Below are 23,752 nucleotides of genomic sequence, written 5' to 3' on the forward strand. Positions count from 1 at the left end.
TCTCTCTTACTTTACTATTAATAATTTAATTCACTAAACACCACTACCTAAATTCTTGTGCCAAAATAGAAACGTCTCGCTTTGGCCGGGACGGAGGAAGTAGTATTTTTCCTTATTTTCCAAATGAGATTTTGATTGAATTAAGAGCTTGAGATTTGTTTCCCCTTTGGGGGGTTTTATCAAAATTTCTAGTTATAGGTTGTTTGAATCATCAATTCTTAGTGAAACATGGATCAAGTAAATGTATACTTTGAGGCTTGTGGATTCCTTGAAGGTTTAGCCATTGATACTTGTTAGCATGATTTAAGTGCATTTTGCTTATTCCATCAATCACATTTTTTTCCGTATTCTCCTTTCCTTGATCTTCCATCCTTCTTAGATTCAATATTTATTGTTGGATCTATTCTTATCCTTTGTTTGTCTTTGAAAATTGAAAATTACAAGTAAAAAAAAGGAGTAAGATCAAAACATCAATTTGAGTTTTACTCACAATACTTGTCAGTTCTACTTACCAAAAATGGCCCACTTGGAGCCCTCGATTCCTTGGCGCAGCTCAACGTAGCAACCGCGCCGTCCTACCTATTTAAAGTTTGAGGATAGGTCAAGGGCGTTGCGCCCCCGATGCCTCTAATCATTGGCTTTACCGGATAGAACTCGCACTCGAGCTCCAGCTATAACCAGCTACGACGCGCATGAATGGATTAACGAGATTCTCATTTTCCCTGGGCTTTTCCCGGTTCGCTTGCCGTTAGTAGGGGAATGCTTGTAAGTTTATCCATATCATTATAGCAACCGACCCGATCCTAGAACAACAGAAATTAGTTAGTGGTGTGCTGAAAAGAGAGGAGAGAGAATTGAGGCAGCTGGTATCGATTATGAATGCCCAGAAATGGTAAGAATGCTACAATCTCTGGAATCTTTGTTGTTCATGCTCAATTGTGATTTGCCATCCATAACTATGATGTGTATTAAATTTAAACGTGTACTACTAACTATATAGTTTAGTTTTCATATAATCAATCATCAGCAAATTGAAGATGATGATCTATTTCAGTTTTAACTCATGGTTTGGTTATTGTGTTGTTTTTGGCTGCGATTGATGGTTAGCTGTTGTTGTGTACGAAGAAAGATGTGTTGATTGAATGGAGAGAGCTTATGCCAATTTTGTAGTAGTATTTATCTCATAGATTTATTTCATCAAGTATCCCTTGGCTTGAATTCAGGATTTGGGCAATTCAAAACCACCCTACCCTTCCATTACTATCTGCTACACAATTCTTCCTAACATCTATTCCTTTCAATTTTACATTGGACTTCCATTTCACTTTTCACCATCTATTTTATTTTATGTTGCCACAACAAGTTTTTTCTTCTAACAATGTTATGAAATTTGCCCCTCATTGCGAGCAATATGTGCTCTCCCATTTTTATGCAATGGATATATTCTGACTTTTGGGTAATTTGGGGGATTTTGGTTTGTTTTAGGAATATAGAGATATGACTCTCATCAAATAATAACTATTATCCAATACATAATACATAACTTTTTTAATTTTGTATATTAAAATTGAACTCCCTTTTTTGTTCAATAAGATACCAAAGTGGATGATTGACTCATTCCATACTAGAAATAATCTATCGCAGGAAATCCTTTGATAACGCGGATTCCTATTTCTCAATGATATTCCGCAATCAAGACAATTGCAAAGAAAGAGCTTTAATTTCATTAAATCTTTACTGAATGTGACATTGGATCTATACATTTTGAACGTCATAAATTTTCGATCTAGAAAACTAACTTCAACTCAAACATATAATTTATCAACTATTTTGTGTTGATATTTAAATTTACGTAACTTACTTTAAGGCGACAGTTTTAGTTTGAATTAGCTAGAACATAGTATTGTCTAGTTCAATTTGGATTCATTTGATTTGATAATTTTCTTCAGAAGAAACAATGAAGTTAACTGAATATTCAAGTTATTTATTAAGGAAATGAAAAAACATTTGATGGATCTTACAAACAATAGAAGCACTAAATCCTTTGGATAGCTATCTCCTTTGGAAATTCAAGACCTTGATGCCATAGACAAAGACAACAAAGAAGAGCAAAGCCCATCCAACATGAGCCAAGGCAACACATCCAAGAAAATCAGAGTCATAACCTAAGACAACTTTAAGGTAGTCCTTAATAGGCATATCACCATGGTCCGGTACAAGAACTTGCTCCGTCTTGTCTCCCAGCTGTGACGTCACCAGCCCGTATATCGTCCATGCCACCGGAGAGCCCCAGTAGTACCACCTCCACCACACCGGGATCAACTGCAACATTAATTGCAATTTCAATACCACACCATGACAAACAACTACTACATGTGTTTTCTTACCACTTAATCCTAGATGGATGGATAATAAAAAATAAAATAAAAATACATGTGTTGTCTTACCATCCTGGGAATGAGAAAACCAGAGAAGAGATTCCAGAAGCTGAGAAAAAATGACATGAGAATTGCAGCAATCTGGTAGCTAGGTGTGAGAGCCACAAGCATCATGCCGTAGAAGGTGAAGTAGACGAAGCACATGAACACATAGTAGTAGAACCATATGAACTTGGATGCTCCCCACTCAAATCCAATCATCGAGTACAGGAGAAGGCTGTACAAGAATGTCTGTGCCGCGATGTAGCTTGTCTCAACAGAAACCTGCCAAGAATATATAAAAGGCTCAGTAAGGCACAATCAAGCCAGGCGCCATTAAACTTGTTTTGCACCTGTGCGAATGCATAAGGCAATGCTGAGAACATCCCTGCAGCTCTCTCGCGATAGAACACTGTTCTCTCTATGGCCACAACCGATTGAACTGCAGATGTGTTTGTTCCACCTAGGAATAGCACTGCTGCATACATTGCGCCTAGAAGATTCGTCAGATCCTGTTCTTTATACCTGCAAAATATACTTGTTTAATAAACACCATTTTTTGAACCTTCATCTTTCCATTTTCTGTAACATAAACTTGTACATTGTTGTTCCTTTGTTCCAGAAGATGACGCCGAATATAAGGCCAATCACTGTTGTCATGAAGAATCTGATCGCATTATACTGAGGATTCCTCCAGTAAGACCAATATTGTTTCCAAAAACACGCCACGAATTGGACCAAAAGAGGTTGTGAGTATTTGGTGGGGAAGAAGAGGTCATGTGATCCTGCTTCTGGATTGCTCAACTTCTGGATAAGTTCTAGATTCTTCCTGCAGTTGATACATAGGATTAGCTTCTTTTTTATTATGGTAGATTGAAATGATAGCCTCTATATATTTTGATACCTGTTGAGATCAGAGTTAGAGTAGATTTCTGCAAAGTCCATGTCTAGTTGAGATTCAACTGCTGCAGAGCTAACTTCTAGCATCCATGTAGCTGGATTGTAGTCTTGTCTGATTTGAGGAACTCCGGAAATAGACTGGAATGAGTGAAAAAAATGCGTAAGCACATGGTGTGTAGTACTAGTTTGAGAAGAAAGTGGTGATGAAATTAACCTCAAAGTAGTCTACTAGAAGTTGAGAGTTGCTGCCCAAAGGTCCTGCATATATGACTTGCCCACCTCTCTTCATTAAAAATAGCTGAATGAAAAGAGAATTTGGAATTAGGCCTTTAGAAAGGGATTATGAGAAGGTGACTATGTTACCTCATCAAATGATTCAAAGATGTCTATGCTTGGTTGATGGATTGTGCAAACGACGGTTCTCCCTGTATCGACCGTGTTCCTCACAGCACGCATGACAATGGCTGCAGCTCGAGCATCCAAGCCCGACGTTGGCTCATCCATGAAGATGATTGATGGATTTGCAACTAGCTCAACTGCAATGGTGAGCCTTTTCCTCTGTTCTGTTGATAAACCATCGACTCCAGGAAGCCCGACTAGGGAGTTTCTCAGCGAGTTCAGCTCAACTAAGTCCATCACTTCCTCCACAAACATCTGAAATAACACTATGGATATGATCATAAAAGGGAAAATAAAAAGAACTCCAAGAAAGATGCAAGTTGTGTAAAGATTTGCCTGCCGTGTTGCCTTGTTTACATCTGCTGGAAGACGGAGCCAGGCTGAATATAGGAGAGATTCATAGACAGTGACATGTGGGGAATGGATGTCATTCTGCTCACAGTAGCCACTCACACGAGCAAATGTTTCTTGATTCTTTGGGAAACCGGAAACTCTGATGTCTCCTTCAATGTATCCACCTGTTTTCCTTCCGGCTAGAACATCCATCAATGTGGTTTTTCCGGCACCACTTACTCCCATCAATGCTGTCAAAACTCCTGGTCTAAATGCACCACTGACGCCCCTCAGTAGCTGCAGACGTGTCTCCTCAACCCCTTCGCCTTTCATTTCCTGTTAAAAAGTGTCATTCTAATAGGCCCTTGTTTAACTTTGATGATGAGAGAGATGAGATGTGTACAAGCTACTTACTGCAGGCATATCAACGTAGTAGTTCACATTATCAAAGGAAAGTGACAAGGGCTTGAAGGGAAGCACCATCCCGCGTTTGGTATCTTGTTCTTGAGCATCTCTCACTGCAAAATCAATCAATATATAAGCGATTATGACTAGAAATAGAATGCTACCTAATGAAGAAAACTGATGGTTTCAAACCTTCATTTATTTGGCTATTAGCACTAATTCTGCTTTTCTTAGTTTCATCCTCCAAGATTGAACCACCAGATTTTGAATCACCAAACGCTGCATGCAAGAAAGAGATGTAAGATTCAGACAGTTTCACAACTTATGATGAAACAGAAACTTAGAGTCTTACGTTTCAAGTATGTTAGTGCAGCAACAAAGCACAAGTTGAAGAAGAGAGAGAATCCGAAGAGTGCAATAACACAAATCCAATACCAGTGTTGTTCGGTAAACATTCCCCTTCCAGCCAATAGCTCTTCTCCCACGGTTCTTCCAGCAAATCTGCCATCGTCATTTTTCTGGAAGTCGAGTTTCACAACATAAGCGAAGTAAACATTGTCTACGGCTATGTAGTTATATATAGTATCACCCAGCTTACCCCAGACCATCTAGGATCGAGAAATTCTACTATGACAATTGCGTTTTGGCCATACGACATAGGAGAAAGATAGTAAGCCCATCTCATCCACGGTTGAAGATCATCTGCAGCAAAAGAGATGACACACGTTGCAGTATAGAGGTATATGGCCTCAGTATTAGTATTATTCAAGAGGTTTTGTTGCTAACCTTTGGCAATGATGAATCCACCAAGTACGAACACCAACAACAATGTGAAGGTTCCTAGAGTGTTTGCAACTACCTGCGTTCTTCCAAGCGCTGCTATGAATCGAAAGAGGCCTAATGCCATCTGATGGATGCCCACAAATGCCAGGAACTGCATAAAGAACCTGTGTTTTTTTTGGCTTGTTTTGGTTAGAAATTTGATGTGAATTATGCCTTTACAAACTCACTAGTAATAGACTATCGAAAAGTATAAACGTTGAAACTCGTACCTACTAGCAGAAGGTGCATATCCCACAGTGTAATATGTGAGAATGATCCAAATCCCGGACTCCATGACCGAGATGGGAAGCCTCAGGAGCCAAATTGGGAGGGCAAAAGCCCAAGCCGGGTAGAACAAGTCATCCCGTTGTTTGAAAAACACAGGAAGCCTAAAAATGGTCATTGCAAGCTCAGCCATCCCATTGAAAATGACATTGATTAGGCTGAAAAACAAGGCACCATAAAATTTTCCTCCGTCATCAATGTGCCCATGCTTCATCTGTGTTCTGAAGAACACAGTGAAGGTGAAGAGAGCCATGATGGTGATCTGCGTCGTCTTGAAAATATAAACAAAGGAATTGCGCTTCATTAGCAGCCATTCCCTAGACAGGCATGCCTTAAACAGATCATTGTTGGAGATGCCGTACTTTTCCTTCACCAATGCAGCTGGATGAACTCTACTCTTGTCGTATGGCACTCCCAACTCGCCATAGATCTTCTGCCCAGCGTGGAAGGATTGAAAGCGAAAGGCGAAATCAGAATCTGATACATATTCATAAGGCACATTTTTCCTTGACCAGTACTGTTCTTGATCCTTCTTGGAGGTGACTTCTTGCAGAAAATCGGCTACTCCTTTCCTCTCTGGGCATTTGAACCCCACACTCTCAAAGAAACCAAGAACGTGCTCAAGTGGGCCTTGGTAGACAATCTGCCCTTCTGAAAGCAAGATTATGTCATCAAAAAGTTCGAAAGTTTCAGGGGCAGGTTGGAGGAGGGAGATGATCATGGTTATGTCCATAATGTGGACCATTTGCTTCATGTATTTGATGATTTGATACGTCGTGGAGCTGTCTAGACCAGTCGAGATTTCATCCATCAAGAAAACTTTTGCAGGGCCAACCAACATCTCTCCTGCATTATATGTCAATTCATTAGCATTTCTTTCAAATTAGTAGAAGAAATGTAGAATTTTTCGGTCATTTAGACATACCAGTCGTCACACGCTTCTTCTGCCCTCCAGAAATTCCTCTCCTCATCTCATCACCAACCATTGTATCAGCACAAATATCAATCCCAAGAACCTATTTATCAATCAATTGATCACTTGATTAATATACAATGCTGGTAGACTAAATTTGATGAATAAAAACTTACCTTGAGCACAGAATCTGTCACCAAACTAGTCCTCTGCCCAGAAACAGCAATGGCTTTCATGAAGGCATCTATTTCAGGATCTGGCTTAATGCCTGCATCTTTCTCCCTTCTAGAAAGCTCTGCTAGCAGTTCATACCTAGCTCCAACACCAAAGCAACGGCTCGAGAAATCCAAGGTCTCCCTCACTGTCATCTCCCCATGGTGAAGATCATGCTGGCTTATGTAGGCACAAGTTCTCTGAGGAATGAACTCCCTCAGCTCATGTCCACAATAGGTGACCTTCCCACTCTCCTGGTTTCAGAAAACGAGGCACGAACCGTTATAAAGTAGTAAAATTTGATGTTCCATGGGTTGAAGGTGCTCATACCCTTAGATCTTGTTCTAGCTTCCCAGCAAGCGACTTCAGCAACGTCGTCTTACCAGAGCTCGGAGGGCCTAATAGAAGTGTCAATCTGCTTACAGGAAACAGTTGTAAATACTAGAACTGTGAAGCAAGTAACTATAAAAAGATGATGATTTAGTTGTTATGTGTTTATACCTTGATGGCCTCACTATTCCAGAAACATCGGTTAGTATCCTAACAGTCTTCTTTTTAGATGGGAAAAGCCTCAAGAAATCAAGAATTCCCTATTCATAACAAAGAAACTCCATCTAATATTTGCAAAGAAAAATATTTCAGCCCAAGACTAAAAAACAATACCTCAACGGCGTTTATAGTCGAATTGTAAAGAGTAGGAAGAGCTCTGCTTCCAGCAAATGCATCTCCTTCAACAGATAAATGCTCAAATCTCACTTCACATTTTGGCACATTGATTCCAACCCTATTCAAGAAAACATAAACAACTTCAGTTTTCTCCCTCAAAAAAGTCCAAATGAGTAAAGATCATTTTACCTATTGATTCTGTCTCTAAGCCTCAGAAGAAACCTCTCATTATCATCTTCAAGAACTTTCAACATGGTGTCCATGATATGCTTCTTGTTGTGGACTCCGAGGTTACCAAAATCGATTTCTTCATGAATCACGTTGCCATTGTCCAAGACTTGCTTCAAGATCCCTTTCCTCATCCGATCATAAGTAGGGAGCCTCTCAATGGCAGCCCACTTGAGCTGCTCCTCGTCGTCTTCTCTCCCACTTTTCTGGAACACGTCACCTCCCTGAGCTCCAAACGCCTCCCGGAAGCTTGCAGAAGCCAAGCCTTTAGTACTGGACGATGCAAAACTCGCCTTACGGCTCATGGACCGTGTCAACTCGTCTCGTGCCACTGCAGCCGCCATTTCTAGCCTGCTACAGAGCTCTCTGTTTGTTTGCTTTTGCAAACAATGTTACAATGTTTCTCTTTGTTTTCAAGATGGCTGAGGTGTTGTAATGTTACAATGTTGGGGTTGGTATATATATAGAACTGACAAAAAGGTGAGAAACATTTACAAACTTTGGCATAAGGGAATTTTGTAGGTGACAATATTATATCTAAAATATATTCTATGCTTTGTCTGCTAACGGCATTAAAAATGCCATGCATATGCATTTGAATTATCCATATTTTTGTCGTACAATGTTATCATTTTTAGCTTCTGTATACATAAGAATATATGATTGTTTCTATTTATAATCCCTTGTTGCATGCAAAGAGAAAAATCATACTCCATCCGCCCAAAAAAAATAGACAAGTTTTACAATTTTAGGCCATTCATTAAAATTAGACTACTTTTAATATGAAAATTTTTAAATATTTAAATACTATTAATAATATTGACCCCACAATCCACTAATATGAAAATTTTTAAATATTTAAATACTATTAATAATATTGACCCCACAATCCACTAATACTATTCATCTCTTACTTTTTTTTTCACCTCTCTTACTTACTTATCAAAATAGCCTGACAAGTTCACTAATTTATAGACTGTCACATTAAACTATTTGATCTCGCCTTATAAACAACTGAGCTTGCTTATTTTAAAAAAAACGGAGAAAATACGTTTACTATCAATATTGTTGATGATTTACGATGTCAATCACAACTTCTAATATATTAAAATTAAATAAAATATATAAGTAAAACAAACAACACATATAATTAAATACTATACAGGCAAAACAAACAACACATGCCTTATATGAATATACATGGTGCTCACATATTTGTGAGATATATTTATAAGAGTAAATATCAAAATTGGTCCTAAACATATAGTATGAATATGAATTTGGTTTAAAACATCAACTTTTTGAAAATCGGGTCCAAAACATTTTAAATCGTTATCGAAGTGGTCCTAAACATTTGAAATCGTTGTCGAAGTGGTCCTTTTCCGTCAAAAACTAACGGTCAACGCATAATTAAATATGAATTTGGTCTAAAACATCCACTTTTTGAAAATTGGGTCCAAAACTTTTTAAATCGTTATCGAAGTGGTCCTAAACATTTGAAATCGTTGTTCCGTCAAAAACTAACGGTCAACGCCTAATTAATGATTTTTTAACTTAATTAATTAACTATTGCATAATTAATTAAACAAAATTAGATATAAAATTAATAAAATGCTATAAAATTTCAAAATCGACTATTTCTCCCTCTTTTTCCTTCTCTTTCATCTCTCATTCGTTCTTCCTAAATCAGAATCTATCTATTTTTCTCTCTGGTGCGAGCAGGCAGAGGCGACGGAGCGAAACCATCTTCCAGCAACAGCTATCGCGTCGACGGAGATAACAACGCCGGACCGCCGAGAAAGAAAATTGAGAGAGAGATGAGGAGGATCGAAAGAAATGAGGGTTGATGGTGACAACAATGGTGGACGGCAACGATTTTGATCTCAGACAACAGCAATGTGGAGAAACACACGATGATGACGATTTGTGGAGGAGCGAGTAGAGAGAGAAAGACGCGACGACGTTGAGCGTCGGAGAGAAGAAGAGAGAGATTCCGATTTAGGAAGAACGAAGGAGAGATGGAAGAGAAGGAAAAAGAGGGAGAAGTAGTCGATTTTGAAATTTCTTAGCATTTTATCAATTTTATATTTAATTTTATTTAATTAATTATGCATTAGTATATTAATTAAGTTAAAAAATCATTAATTAGGCGTTGACAGTTAGTTTTTGAGGGAAAAGGACCACTTCGATAACGATTTCAAATGTTTTGGACCCGATTTTCAAAAAGTGAATGTTTTGGACCAAATTCGTATTCTGACTATATATTTAGGACCAATTTTGACATTTACTCTATTTATAAATATTAAATTATTATTAATAATAAAAATACATTGACAAATTTTCATTAACTCTTAGATTGACTAGCATTTTGGATTAGTTCGGAACATAAATGAGTATAATTAGAGTAAATGTCAATTTTGGTCTTAAATATATGACTAAAATACGAATTTGGTAAAAAATATTCACTTTTTTGAAAAATAGGTCCATAACTAATGAAATTTTTGTTGGAGTAGTCCTTTTTTTACGGTTCCGTAAAAAAACTAAAGGTCATGCCATTGTGCAATTAGCGTTGACCGTTAGTTTTTTTACGAAACCGTAAAAAAATGACTGCTTCGTCAACATTTTCATTTGTTATTGACATATTTTTTCAAAAAGTGAATGTTTAGGACCAAATTTGTATTTTGTTATTATGTTTATGACCAAATTTTGACCTTTAGTGTTATGATTTTTTGACATAATTACTTTTGGGTACATAGCAATAAAATATAAAAGAAAATAGTTCCATTTTACAAATTTGGAGTGTCCACAATATATACTCATATGAAAACTTTTTCTTATACTTTATCCACATTTTCTCATTCCATTTATTACTTTTTCTCCTTCCTCTTTTATTTTATCTTTTCCCTCTTCTTTCCTATTTTTATCAATTTTTCATTAAAATATCATCCATACAAATAAGACTATTTTTTTTGGATAAATATTCAAATATTTAAATAACCATAGAAGTTTCCTTCTAAATTCATTTACTCCTATTTTCTTATTATAATTAAATTTTTTCTCATACCTTTCAATGTCGCTTGAGAGCATCCATAATGGCAGCGAGCGGACCGGCTAGCCGATCTCCGGCGCTCGCCGAACCATTGTAACCAGCGAGCTCCATTTCGATGAAAAATCGGCGAGCGCACGCCGATCCGCGAGCGCTGACCGATGCGCTCGCCGGTCCGCTCGCCGCCATTGCAGGCTCCGGACCGGCGAGCGAAATTTTCTTTTTTTTTTAAATTTTCGAAACACTATATATACGCACTTTGCACGTCATTTTCATTCGCACCACTTGTTTTAACGAGTACTCTCTCTATCTTAATTTATGTACAAGATCAACAACGTGGAATGGAGAACAACAACGAAGGTACTCCAATGACGAGCGGGTCTCAAACTCCCCCATTACCCGTGGGAGGTGTATGGGTTCCGATGTCCGGGTACTACATCAAGTACCCGTGGCAGCAGATGATGTCCGGGATGGCAGCCGGGGGAGTATGCCGGAGGGGTTATCGGCGATGCTGGGGTGGGCACCCGGTATGCATATGATGCCGGGGTGGACACCCGGGATGCAGACGATGCGGGGGGGTGGGTACTGGCGACGCAGGGAACGCCGGGGTGGACAACGTCTATCGCCCCAGTTTTGATTTTTCGACTGCTTCTTCGCACACGTCGACCCCAACGGAGGCGCAGTTCACGCAATATGAGACTTTCTCCTTAGAGGAGTTGGGGTTTGATCTTCTCGGTGTTCCGGAAACTCCCGTTCAAACGGGGGGAGTAGGGCGGGGTCGGGGCCCCCCAAAGAAGAAGGGCAAGGGGAAGGGCAAGAGGGTCGGCGAGTCGTCGCAGCCGGGTGAGGACGACTGCTCGGTACGGAGGAAGTGGACGGATGCGGAGAACGCCGCGCTGTCCAAGGCGTGGGTGGGTGTTTGCGATGATCCCCTCACTTCGAACAATCAGAGGATCGTCAACATGTGGGCCAAAATAGCAGCAGCCTACAAGGCATTTTTCCCGGAGGGGAGGCCGCGCACAGTGGAGAAGTGCCGGAAGGCGTGAGACCGAATCAGGGCTGTGGTCTCCCAATTTTCGGGCTTGTACGCCAACGCCCTCCGCATGCAGAGCAGTGGCCAAACAGAGGATGACTGCAGGAGGATAGCGGAGAAAGCCTTCCCCCAGCCCAGGTTGTATAAGGAGTTCACCTACTCGAACTGCTATGAGGTGCTGAACGACTCCAATAAGTTCCGGGCAGGTGTCGACGCTGGCTGGCCGAAGAAGCAACGACTCAACTATACCGGTGATTACAGCGGCAGCAGCGGTTCCCACAACCTCCCCGAGGGTGCTCAGGAGCTCCCGTCCCCTCCATCATTCGCTCGCCGAACTCGCCCAGCGCCCGCCTTTGACCAACAGGAGGCGGGGGGGCTCCGGGGGGTCCCAGGAGGTCCAGTCGGCATCCCCCCCTTGGCCAGTCGACAGAGGATCTCAAATAGACGTCACCACGGTTCGGGAACCGGCGGTTCACGGTTCGGAACCGCCGGTTCCGGTTCGAAAATAAGTGGAACCGGAACCGGCCCGGCCAAGGATCGGCGGTTCCGGTTCCGGTTCCGGAACCGTGAACCGCGAAACCGCCTAGGTTTGCCCGATTCCGGGCCGGTTCCGGGCCGGTTCATCCGGTTCGGCGGTTTTTTTTTTTGCATTTTAAATTTGTAATTCAAGTAAAATATGTAGATATATTTGCATAAATACAATTAGAATAAAGCGATGTTCAAATGCAATTTTATTGATATAAATTACAACTTTAAAATTACAAATTACAACTTTAAAATTGCAAACTACAAACAACTTTAAAATTACAAATTACAACTTAAAATTACAAATTACAACTTTAAAATTACAAATTACAACATAAAAATTAGAAATTACAACTTCAAAATTATAAATTACAAAAACTTAAAGTCTTGATTACAATTTACAAAATTACATATTCGAAATAAAGGGGAGAAAAAAGAAATAAAGGAAAAGGACTTGAGCTCAAATTAAATTTAAACTTAAATTTAAAATTTAAGTTGAAATTTAAGTTGAGATGCCTACGTATCCTCAATGCTCAATTGCATTTTGGAATCAAAGTCCACGTAGTTCTCTTACCTTGCTTACCTTTTTGGCTTGATTGGAGGAATTGACGCCTACTCTTCTTCGTCGGGGAAGTAGTCTTGGTCGGGTTGTACTACTTGATTGTCCCAATTCGGTTCTTGGTCTCTAATTTCGGCGGAGCACCAATCATCAAGTAACATGGTGGCTTCCATGTTTTGCCCGGTGAGTCTACTTCTTCGGTCGTCCAAGACGTTGCCTCCAACACTAAAGGCGGACTCGACGGCGACAGTGGAAGCCGGAACCGCAAAGATCTCCTTGGCCATTGATGCAAGGATTGGAAAATCTTTCTCGTGTGATCCCCACCATTCTAGGACGTCAATTTGTTGGGGAACGGGACCTCCTTCTTCCTCATTTAATGAAAAATGTGAGTCAAAATATAAATCTAACTCACTTGTCGAATGTGCCATCCTTCCTCCGCTGCTGAAGCCGTATAGGTCCGCCAATTGGGATTGGGCGTCGGGGTCATCAACTTGGAAGAAGCCAAAGTTATGTGTTTGACGGGGGGTCTAGGTCGAACTTGGTGGGTAGTGTTGTACTTGACTTCGTAATCGTGAAAGAGAGACCGCAAGTCGAACTCAAAATTTCTTTGGAGGCTTGGGAGGTGGGGGAGGTTTATTTGGAATGTTTGGGCAAGGTTTATGTAGTTGTCGTCGTCTTCGTCAGTTTGCAAAGCTCGGAGTGGTTCAAGATCAATAGAAGCTAAATTGTTGTAATAAAATTCTAAAATTTTGAAAGTACCAACTAGTTTCCACTTTGGATCCAAAACTTTGGCAAGCAAAAAAACAGTTGGGATCTCATTGAAATACTTGAGCCATTTTTCAATCATGTAATATAAAACACACATTAGCTCAAGATTGTTTGTGGAATTTTTTATTGCAGTTTTAAAACCAAGTGATATGATCATGCAATGTTCTAAAACACGAACGGATGTGCAATAATACACACCCGATAACTCCATAGTGGCATTTCGAAAACCTTTGAATAATTTAAATAAGCTCATGCTTTGTTCCCAACAAGAAGATGTTAGATACAAATCATCAACAGGGTAAGTTCTATAAAAATCAACTAAATAATCTATATGCTCTAATGTAGATTGCAACATGTCATATGTAGAGTTCCATCTAGTAGACAAGTCTAAAGTAAACTTTGTGTACCTTATTTTCTTCGAGTGGCAATACTTCTTCCACGCCTTGCCAATTTGAGGCTTCCAGTGGATCAAGGATACAGCTGTAGTAATAGGTTGAATATGTCTTTGTCATAAAGACAAAGCATCTTGTACACATAAGTTTAAAATATGACAAATACATCGTTGGTGAAAATACTTACCACTTATCACCGGGGAACAAGCCGCAATTAAATCGGATATACTTGCGGTGTTGGCGGTTGCGTTATCAAAACCAACCGAAAATATCTTGTTGAATAACTCATACTCATTCAATAATTAGAGATGCAATTGCTTGTGCGGTGTGTGGGGAAGGAAATTGTCTAAAACCAATTAAACGTTTATTTAAAGACCAACTATTGTCTATAAAATGACATGAAATTCTCATGTAGGAATTTCGTTGGAAAGAATCCGTCCACACATCGGAGCAAATATTAACTTTGTGCCCCAAGGTGAATAGAAATTTTCCAATCTCCCTTTTTTTGTCAAAAAACTGACGGTTGTTAGATCTTTGAGCAGTAGTGGGGGGAATTCTTTTTGCAGCAACATTAAAAGCTTGTTGCATAGTAATTTCATATTTTCTATCATTAAAAAAATTGAACGGCAAATGTTTCATTGCCGCCCATCTTACCATGGTATCGGTAACATTTTTAGGATCATATTTAAATAGTGGCGTACCTGTTTGAGACGATGAGCCGGAGGGGAAGTTGATTTGGGTTTGGGACTTAGTATGCCCATATTCCACGAGGTGTTTTGTCTTCAAATGCTTATGGAGAGTACCATATCCCCCACCGGTTCCAAAGGGATAGACTTTATCGCAATAGTTGCAATATGCTTTGAACTCACTTGTCTCCACGGTAGTGGTCGGATCATTAGGATTTGAAATTACCACCGGGACCTTCTTGTAATGTTTGGTGAAGATATCGGATTTCAACTTGGGAGGCATCTTCTTCTTTTGTCGTCCTACGGAAGGAGGAGGAGCATCGGCCTCCTCATCATCATTTTCGCTTACTTGGCCGGTGCTAGAAGGGGGAAATTGATGCGATCCATCATCGCCTTCGTCCGACGATAGATTCACATCGTACTCGAACCGCGAAGCCGAATGTGAATGCCCCCCTTGTTTGTCGTCGTCGTCGGGCCCGCCGAGGGCAAGTAACAAGGCCGCATTTCTATCTTCTTCCTCCTACGAAAATTATACGATACGACTAAGTAAAAATACTAACACAAATGAATTTAATACTAACATAAAAATAAAACACATTAGAACTTACTTGTGCTCGAAGAGCGGCTCGCCTTCCCACCTCCTCCGCAACTTGTGCTCTAGTAGGGGCACGGCGACGACGAGTATCACTTTGATCTTGGGCAAGTCCCTTTCCCCGATCACCGCCACGACGAGATGAAGACATGATATTTATGGAAATTCAAAGTGGAGAGTAGAGAGTAGAGAGTAGTGTGATTGTGTGAATATGATAACGTGAACAACGTTAGTAAATTATGAGCGCAAATAACGTAAACAACTTGAGAGAATGAGGATGGAGAATAGAGAAATTGAGATTGAGAGAGAAATTCTTATTAACACAAGAATGGGGTGAGTAGAAATGAAGAGGATGGGGGGTATTTATAGGGGAAAATTGTGATAAAAAAAATCAAATTTTGAAAAATCACGGCGAACCGCCGGTTTGCCGCTACAACCGGCGGTTTTGAGGACCGTTTGAAATTTCAAATTTTGAAAAATGCGGCCGGAACCGCCGGTTTTCGCCGGAACCGGCGGTTTCCGTCAACGGTTTCTGACCAAACCGGCGGCCGGGGGAGCGGTTTCTGAAAAGGCTAAGAAGTAGGTCTGAAAAGGTGTCGGGAACCGCCGAACCGGCGGTTCTGGCGAAACCGGCGGTTCGGAACCGCCGGGTACGGTTCGCGAAATATGGGACCCGGAACCGGCCTGGCGGAATCGGCGGTTCCGGTGCCGGTTCGAACCGCCACCGACGGTTCCGGTTCCGGTTCGGAACCGCCGGTGACGGTTCCAGGCCGGTTCGTCCGGTTCGGTTCGGATTGGTGACCTCTAATCTCAAATTCTTCGTGCGTCAACAAACGCGTGCTCAGATGGTCTAGATCTTAGCCGATTGGAAGGCGGTAGAGGACCCCGATGAGAAGAGCTTTCTTCACGCATTGCTCGTGAGCATGCGTGACGATTTGAAGGCCACCGCGGCACGGGGGGTACCGGCGGCGACGGGGGCGACGGAGACGAGGAGTAAGACGGAGGTTAAATAATGTAATTTTTTTAAAATTAATGTATTAATTTTAATGTATTTTTTTAAAATTAATGTTTTTTTAATGTACTTTTTTTTAATTTAAATAATATTATTGAATTTTTCCGTATGCGTGTTGTAAATTTAATTCCGTATTTTGTGTGATTGTCAATTATTATTTGTTTTATATAATTAGGAGTCATGTTGGCTAGGCTATTGTTAGGGTATTGCTGGACTATTTGTTTGTCCTGATGATATGGCAGGAGGATTTTTAGTGCTGATGATGTGGCAGGAGGAATTTATAGCTGGCTATGACTTGGCTATGGCCGGGCGAAAACCATGGATGCTTTGATATCCGGTGTTGGCCTTTCCATTATCATATCATCATTCCCAATAGTTTTAGCTCGGCTTCTATAATACACCGTCATGTCTCAGGTAAAACCAAGATTTTTTATAGAAATCGTTAGAAATTCATGTGGTTTATGGTGTCCCGTGTGCTAATTCGTCTATACTTACGGCGATTTTCACTGATTTTGAACAAGTTTTGAATTGGGGTTTGGATTTTGTTGCTGAAAAGTGAAAACTGAGGAATTATTACTTTATTCGTGGCGATGTTATGTGATAAAATCTGCTTTAGTTGGTTGCATCTCTGTTTTTAATTGTTGTTTTACTTTGGCTTTTCCTTGTGGAAGAAATTCTTTTTGTTCTGTGATGTTGACTGAATTTAATTTCTACCAACAAAGCAACAGACCTTTTTTTTGGTAATTTGTTTTTGTTAGTGTGTTATCAATAGTTTGCTACCAATCACACCTGTCTCTTAATACTCACTGAGTATTTATTTTTCTCTTGTTTTTGGATTCTTTGTTGGACTTCTTCCTAATTTGATCCGAATTCTTGTATTAAATCTTATTGGAAGTATTAAAATTTTTGATTGATGAATTGTTAACTTTTTGGATCAAGTACTAATCGTGATTGTGTGTTTACTTTGTGTTGGATTGCAGACAGTTGAGCTTAAGGTTGCCATGTCATGTCAAGGCTGTGTCGGAGCAGTGAAGAGGGTTCTTGGGAAGACGGAAGGTCCGTCACATTATCCTTCATATCTATGCAGAGCTTGTTCATTTTACTTGAATGAATTCAATTTTTCCCCAATTTATTGTTATGACATAGTACATCCCTTGGGTCTTAATGTGTTTGATTTTTCCAGATGAGCGTTAACAATGGATGATTCGATTTAGCTTTATAATAAATAACATATTAAATGTGCCAACTGCATTTGTCTTCTTCGTTTTAAGTTTGAAGTGTTATTCTCTGTGTAGGTAGTGGTTTTAAGTTAGCCACTTAGCATCAATTGAGACGATAAATTTTTTGGTAGGATTATTTTGTTTCTAGCAGCTTGTGGTGCATAGCATCGTTTCACGGTAGTCTGACTTGTTTTTAGAAGTTCTTCATATACACTAACAGCAAGACTGAATCCTCCAACTGATAGGAGGTTTGGTCGAGTTTTTGTTATCAAAGTCAAGATTCGTATTCTTAAGAATAAACCTTACTTTTGCATCTGTAATACTAATCGGTTCCATTTGCTTGGTGTGATTTTTTAGTTTAGGCATTCTTTCTTATTATTAAGGTGGAATTTGGTGGATACTCTGTTTCTTCAAGTCTGTATCTCTGCTTTCATGCCAATATCGATAACTTATGTCGTCCTTTATTTATGTGCCAATTAGCTATGTCAGTATTTTTTTTGTCCACTGTACTCATTTTAGATAACATACCTGTCTTACTTGATATATTTAGCTTCACTCATCTATTTTAAAACCTGAGAGTTTTTTGATTTTTCGTCTTTGTGTTGTGTTGGAAATATAGCTTTAACGAGCTATACACATGCAACAAGGAGGAAATTGTGTCTTATAGAATGTAGTAATGATCAGAACAGCTTCTACCGGCAATAAGTGCTACCAAGTGTATTTCAACTACCTTCACGTATGAGAGAAGTGCATATGTTTCCACCCCAGAAAAACCGAGCAACTATTGTTGTTTTATATGATTATAATCTTTAACTCACTAAGGGAGTGTTTACTTCAGGTGATAATTTGTTCACATACTTTTGATAAAATGAACTATTTTAAGCTCATTCGATCGTCTAATCTTTGCAATACTCAAATCACATGTATTGTTAGTCTAAGCTATCATCCAAGTAAATGATCCCTTGAAGTGGTCAATGAATATACACATTGTAATGATAGTGTGATTTTGTTGTGTTGTCACATTTGCTCAATAGTTTGATTGGAATGAACCGATGGACCTTGATTTAGCCAATCAATTGAACTGTTATGTTATGTCCTTGAGCAGGTGTTGAGTCATTCGACATTGATTTGGAGAGTCAAAGGGTGACCGTGAAAGCCAATATCCCACCCGAAACTGTTCTTCAGGCCGTTTCGAAGACTGGGAAGGCAACCTCGTTCTGGGAGGCAGGCGAGCCAGGATCGAAGTCCACATAGGCTTCTAGGGTGGTGTTGCAAGGGTTGGACAACATGGAATATAATGTTTTTGAGCACATTTAAGTCATAAGTAGAATCTTCTTGCAAGCATGGTGAAATACCTTCATTTTCTTGTCCGTAAAGATTATATTTGTCTGTTTAGTTTAATTCATGTACGGACAACGTCACACAACCGATGGCTGGACACATGCCTTATTTGGGGATATGATAAAACATATGCACTTTTCAAAAATAAATCGCAACTATTATTGGTCTATATGATTATAATCTTCATGTTTTAATTTAGAGCACAAAATGCAGTTTTGAATTTTACTTAGAATTCACGTCATTCAAGAGAAAGTTAAGTTTTGTTGTTTTCTCAATTTTTGTTGGAGCTTGAAGTTATGGTTCTCATGAAGTTCTTGGCAGATGATTAGTTATAGGCAGAACTTTAATTTCTGGAGTTTAGTAGTCAAATAGTTTCAACTCTCATTTATTTTCTAGCTGCAAAAATCAGATTCTCTTTCTAGTTTAAACCAAAGACTTCTCTGCAATCTAAGCAAACTCATGTTTACAAAATGTTTCAAGCACCTCTCGGATTCAAGCTGCAGGTAGTTTAGGTTAGGTTTAAGCTCTCAGACTCAGTTTTCATGTTAAAGTTAAAGTTTCTTACTTTAGTACTCCCTCCGTTTCACTATAGTTGAGGCGGAACTTTTCGGCACGAAGTTTTAGAAAGTAATGTTGGGTATGTTAAATAAATAGATAAAAAAGTAAGAGAGAAGAAAAAGGTAGAGATAATAAAGTATAAAGTGAATAAAGTAGAGAGAGTAAAGTAAGATAGAGTAAAGTAAGAAAAAGAAAAAAGTTACCATATAAGGAAATGACTCAACTATGAAGAAACTTCCCGAAATGATAAAATGACTCAACTATAGTGAAACGCAGGGAGTATTTGGGTTCATGTTTCATCTCTCAAGGCGTGGCGGCTAACACTAATCTCGTGTCGTAGAATCGATCTCGAGTATGTCCCTAGTCTCTGTGGTTCGATCTCACTCTTGTCGCTTATATTTGTTGCAAAAGTGGAAAACTATAAATCTTGTTGAAGTAGGGACACATGCACACAACACACGTGCAAAAACCCAGTCTTCATATACCAAACCTAACAAGCATTTAATAAAAGCCGTGGGGACTATATAATGTTATTCAAATTCAATGCACAATAAAAGCCAACACCAAAATCTGGCATTTCTCAAACAAATAATCCCTTCATCCAATAAAAATAGGACATTTAAGACAACACAAAAATTAATGCATAATTAGTAAGAACAATGATTAGAAAAGTACATAAAATAATATTAGTGAAAAGTGGGATCCACATTATTATTAGTGTTTTAATAATGAGATGACCTATATTATTTCTACATTTCAACATTATTTCTATATTTCATTTTTTAATTATTGGTATCAAATAAATGAGATAAAATAGTAAAACAAATAAATTCAAGACAAAATTAATTATAGAAAAAGCGTACTTAAATTTTTTTAAAAAAAGAAACATCCTGCATTTAGCAAAAAAACCCACAAAAAAGAAGTATAGAGTGAGAATGAAGGGGTGAATGTAAATAATGGGGTATGGAGGTATATATAGAAGGTTTAAAAACAATTTAAAAAAAGTACATATTCCGATAGTCATAGACCTTATCGCTGCAATGATGGGCCAATCATGGCCGCATGAAGATTGGCCATGGCCGTGGGAAGGACCCTTTGAGAGAGGTGAAAGCGGGCCAATCATCGGTCCTATTTCCGCAGTGATGGTCGATCTCCGGGCATATGATGGCCTCGGGAGATCGCCATCTCTTAAGACTCTTTTAAGATATTTTTGTACTCTCTCCGCTTTTTTTTTGTTTGTCCCAAATAAGATTACATATTTATATTTTTGGATACAATAAAAAATCTTTTTATCTTCAATTAGCGCACACAACTACTATTTTTCCTTTCAATTAAAATAACCGATTCTCTATCTCTCTCGATTTAATATTTACACCATTTTCCTTTTTTCAATTAAACATATTAACTAACAACTTTTGAAATCTCGTGCGGACTAAGAAATGTGCCGCTTTAGTTATGATAGAGGGAATAATAATGACTTAATTATAAGGGGACTTTCTAATGTCGAAAAATGACTCAACTATTAGGGAACGTATTTTATAAAAAATTAATGTACCAAAAGTCCTATCATTATAAAATATGTATTAAAATTATCATTTTAAAATTTTTAGAGGATATGTATTACTAAAACAATTTCTTGGTCGTGAGTCATATAATGATTGACTGTCTGTGACAATGACAACAAAATCCATTGATATGGTTGTGATGATCAAAGCCAAGGCCAAGGAGTGAATCCTGTCGGCGAGTAGTGGCAGGCGCAAAAAATGTTAGTAGGGCCTATATTATATGTTTTATATATCCTTCCGTTCCATAAAAATATAAACTTTAGAACACAAGTTTTAATGCACGATTAATAAAGTATAAAAGAGATAGAAAGAAAAGTTATTGGAATATTATTAGTGAAAAATATAATCAACCTCTTTGAAGGGAAAAAAAGTTATCAAAAATAAAAATAAATTATTTTAAAGGATGAACGAAAATAAAAAGGGTGTCTATGGACATAGGAGTATATATTTTTATGTAATACTCCATTTGTCCTACTAAATATAATGCATTTGGTTTTCGATATGATATTTTATATGGTAGTATTAATTTTTTTTCCAGATTTTAATCCTCAATTTCTCATAATAAAATAAATAAGAAATAAAAATATTTAAGAAAAGAAAGATAAATAAGAAATGGAAAATTAAAAAGCTGTAATAAAAGCAATGGTGATTAAGGAAGTTCCAATGCCGATTTAGTGATTTATAAAAGATATGAAGATGGATTGATTTTGATATAAGTAAAACTTAGATAGAAAGCATCCCAATAGGTAAAACTTATTATAATACAGTTATTTCGATTTTTAAACATATAAAAGATCACACTCACACGCCTCTTTATAAAATATTCAGTGACGCCATTATCGCTTTTTCTCTATGACTGCAAAATTTTCAGTTCTTGATCTTCAATTTTCGACACTTTAAACATAGTTTTTTCTTGATGACGTGGCATAGATCTCAGAAAGTGGATGCAGATGAATCGATCATAGAGATGCAGCAACACATTCCTGTATGCATTTGCATCTGTGATATAAAAGAGGGAAATAATTTCACATACGAATTTCCATCAATTCTCGTTTGGGAAAGTATCTAATTTCAAAATTTTTATGTGTTTGATAGAATTATAAGGAATTAAGGAAAGTAATTGAAATAAGGGAATTAAATGTGAATTTTTATTCCTTGGCTAAACCTAAGTATTCTTTTTTCCAAATTTAGGATTTTAATTCTCACGTCTCCACTCTGCCCCTCTTCTCTAATCTCTGTGTTATACCTTTTCATTGCTATATTTTTACATTCATTCATCTATGCTTTCTCTATATATTATATTCTCACAAGTTAATTAGGCTACAATTTCTTCTTCAAGCTTTCATTTTAAACTCCTATTTGAAATGAAATCCTTAATTTGTTGGTAATTATTATGATTAATGCTGACATTATTAAGTAGAATTGTGTCATATCCATGAAGATGAAACAAGCAATAGGAAATCATGTTTTATTTGCTTAACTTTCAATCAAATTTTATTTGATCATTAGATTAGTAATGATACCATTCATATTGATTTGTCTGAATTAATAAACGTTGTGGATGATGTGGTTTAATCTACAACTTTTTATTTCAACCTCATTTTCTGTTGAAATAAAGCTTTATTTAGTTAAAATTGAAAAAAATTTCAATGTTTGAATTTAATAATATGTTTTTCTTTTCTAATCGATGAAAATAATATTTTAATGAACAATACTTTTATATTCTTTATTATTAACTGTATATTTTGTAACATATTATATTTGACTAATTTTAACATGTATCCAAACACATGAATTATAACCATGTTTGATTGTCAGGACTGTCTGGAAAAGTAATCTGATTTCTATTGTCAGGATTCTGTCTGGAAAAGTAATCTGATTTCTTAAATTTTAACTTCATGAGTTTGTTTTGGTTTTTAATCAAACTAGCAAAGTAATTAAAATCGCGAGAACAAGGAAAGTTAGTACAAGTTTCCAGGATTTTGAATCCTAACTTTTCTTGGGTATTCTTTTTTCCCAGTTTTAGTATTCTTACATATTTAATACTACAACATATTATTAATTAAAATATTTTAAAAATAATTTAAAATTATAAATCATACTTTATTTCAGTATAATAAATAATTATAATTAAATTTATCATAATTATAACTATATCATTATAATATTTTATATATAATTGTTATTATCATAATAATAATACTAATAATTATCATTTTTTATAATTATATAATATAAATCATATAATAATAAATACTAATTATTATTTTATAAATTAATAATTAATCAATAAAATCATAGTGAAATTTTAAATTATAAAATTTATTTAGTTATAATATCCGTAAATATAATAATAATAATAATTATTATTATTATTATTATTAGGAATTTTATTTCCGGAATTAATTTTCTCAGGAATCATTTTCCTTGCCAACTTTACTTTCCCGCCAACCAAAATATTATTAAGAATCACATTATGGGGAATCATAAATCCTAGAATCATAATCGCACGTAATTATTTTTCCTAACAACTATACTTTCCTGCCAAATAAACGAGGTCACTGTGTTGTTTCCACCCACTTCTAAAATCTTATTCTCTTACCTTCAATTCAACTCCTGCCCCAAATCCAATACTTGTATAAATAAAGCTTAATACATTTCCGCTTTGTTGCTAATGTATCTGGGCTGTTTACTCCCGCCGCTGCCCAGGACTTGCTAACTTGTATAAAACCGAATGAGAGATCCATCTCACAATTATTCACTAACTTGTATTTCCTTGCATTTCAAACTCATTGAGCAAATTTACTTTCTCATGTTGTCACTTGATTAATAAAACTCCAAAGGATCTAAACTAATAAAACATAGTAACTCCAA

General features: G+C 37.5%; 2 protein-coding genes across 3 annotated transcripts; one reads left to right on the top strand and one right to left on the bottom strand.

Moving 5' to 3' along the window:
• Window positions 1-1,944: 1,944 nt before the first annotated feature.
• On the bottom strand, window positions 1,945-7,930 carry LOC121773356 (pleiotropic drug resistance protein 2-like). 2 transcript variants are annotated; one of them, XM_042170184.1, is made up of 20 exons: window positions 7,543-7,930; window positions 7,351-7,471; window positions 7,189-7,277; window positions 7,018-7,102; window positions 6,651-6,941; window positions 6,487-6,577; window positions 5,507-6,407; window positions 5,241-5,401; window positions 5,053-5,156; window positions 4,807-4,972; window positions 4,647-4,733; window positions 4,464-4,567; window positions 4,074-4,385; window positions 3,681-3,971; window positions 3,532-3,615; window positions 3,322-3,455; window positions 3,019-3,246; window positions 2,771-2,942; window positions 2,448-2,702; window positions 1,945-2,322 (listed from the first exon to the last, which is right to left on the bottom strand). In XM_042170184.1, the coding sequence occupies exons 1-20, from the start codon at window positions 7,923-7,925 to the stop codon at window positions 2,053-2,055; spliced, it is 4,329 nt and encodes a 1,442-aa protein (XP_042026118.1). In that variant the 5' UTR covers window positions 7,926-7,930; the 3' UTR covers window positions 1,945-2,052. The 2 variants fall into 2 exon arrangements, with proteins under 2 accessions (XP_042026118.1, XP_042026117.1); XM_042170183.1 differs by having other exon boundaries at window positions 3,681-4,385.
• An 8,540-nt stretch (window positions 7,931-16,470) lies between these two features.
• LOC121773368 (copper transport protein ATX1-like) lies at window positions 16,471-18,924 on the top strand. The gene is made up of 3 exons (XM_042170213.1): window positions 16,471-16,608; window positions 17,175-17,250; window positions 18,520-18,924. The coding sequence occupies exons 1-3, from the start codon at window positions 16,600-16,602 to the stop codon at window positions 18,666-18,668; spliced, it is 234 nt and encodes a 77-aa protein (XP_042026147.1). The 5' UTR covers window positions 16,471-16,599; the 3' UTR covers window positions 18,669-18,924.
• The last annotated feature ends 4,828 nt before the right edge of the window (window positions 18,925-23,752 follow it).

The sequence above is a fragment of the Salvia splendens genome, chromosome 17 (genome assembly GCF_004379255.2).
Source record: "Salvia splendens isolate huo1 chromosome 17, SspV2, whole genome shotgun sequence".
Taxonomy (NCBI): domain Eukaryota; kingdom Viridiplantae; phylum Streptophyta; class Magnoliopsida; order Lamiales; family Lamiaceae; genus Salvia; species Salvia splendens.

Excerpts from the sequence above, each read along its gene's own strand:
- LOC121773368 (XM_042170213.1), top strand. Across the intron at positions 17,251-18,519 it reads GGTTCTTGGGAAGACGGAAG|GTGTTGAGTCATTCGACATT; the intron begins GTCCGTCACATT and ends GTCCTTGAGCAG.
- LOC121773356 (XM_042170183.1), bottom strand. The coding sequence starts at position 7,925 with ATGGCGGCTGCAGTGGCACGAGACGAGTTGACACGGTCCATGAGCCGT. Across the intron at positions 5,157-5,240 it reads TGGATTCATCATTGCCAAAG|ATGATCTTCAACCGTGGATG; the intron begins GTTAGCAACAAA and ends CTTTTGCTGCAG. Across the intron at positions 3,456-3,531 it reads TTCTAGTAGACTACTTTGAG|TCTATTTCCGGAGTTCCTCA; the intron begins GTTAATTTCATC and ends CACTCATTCCAG.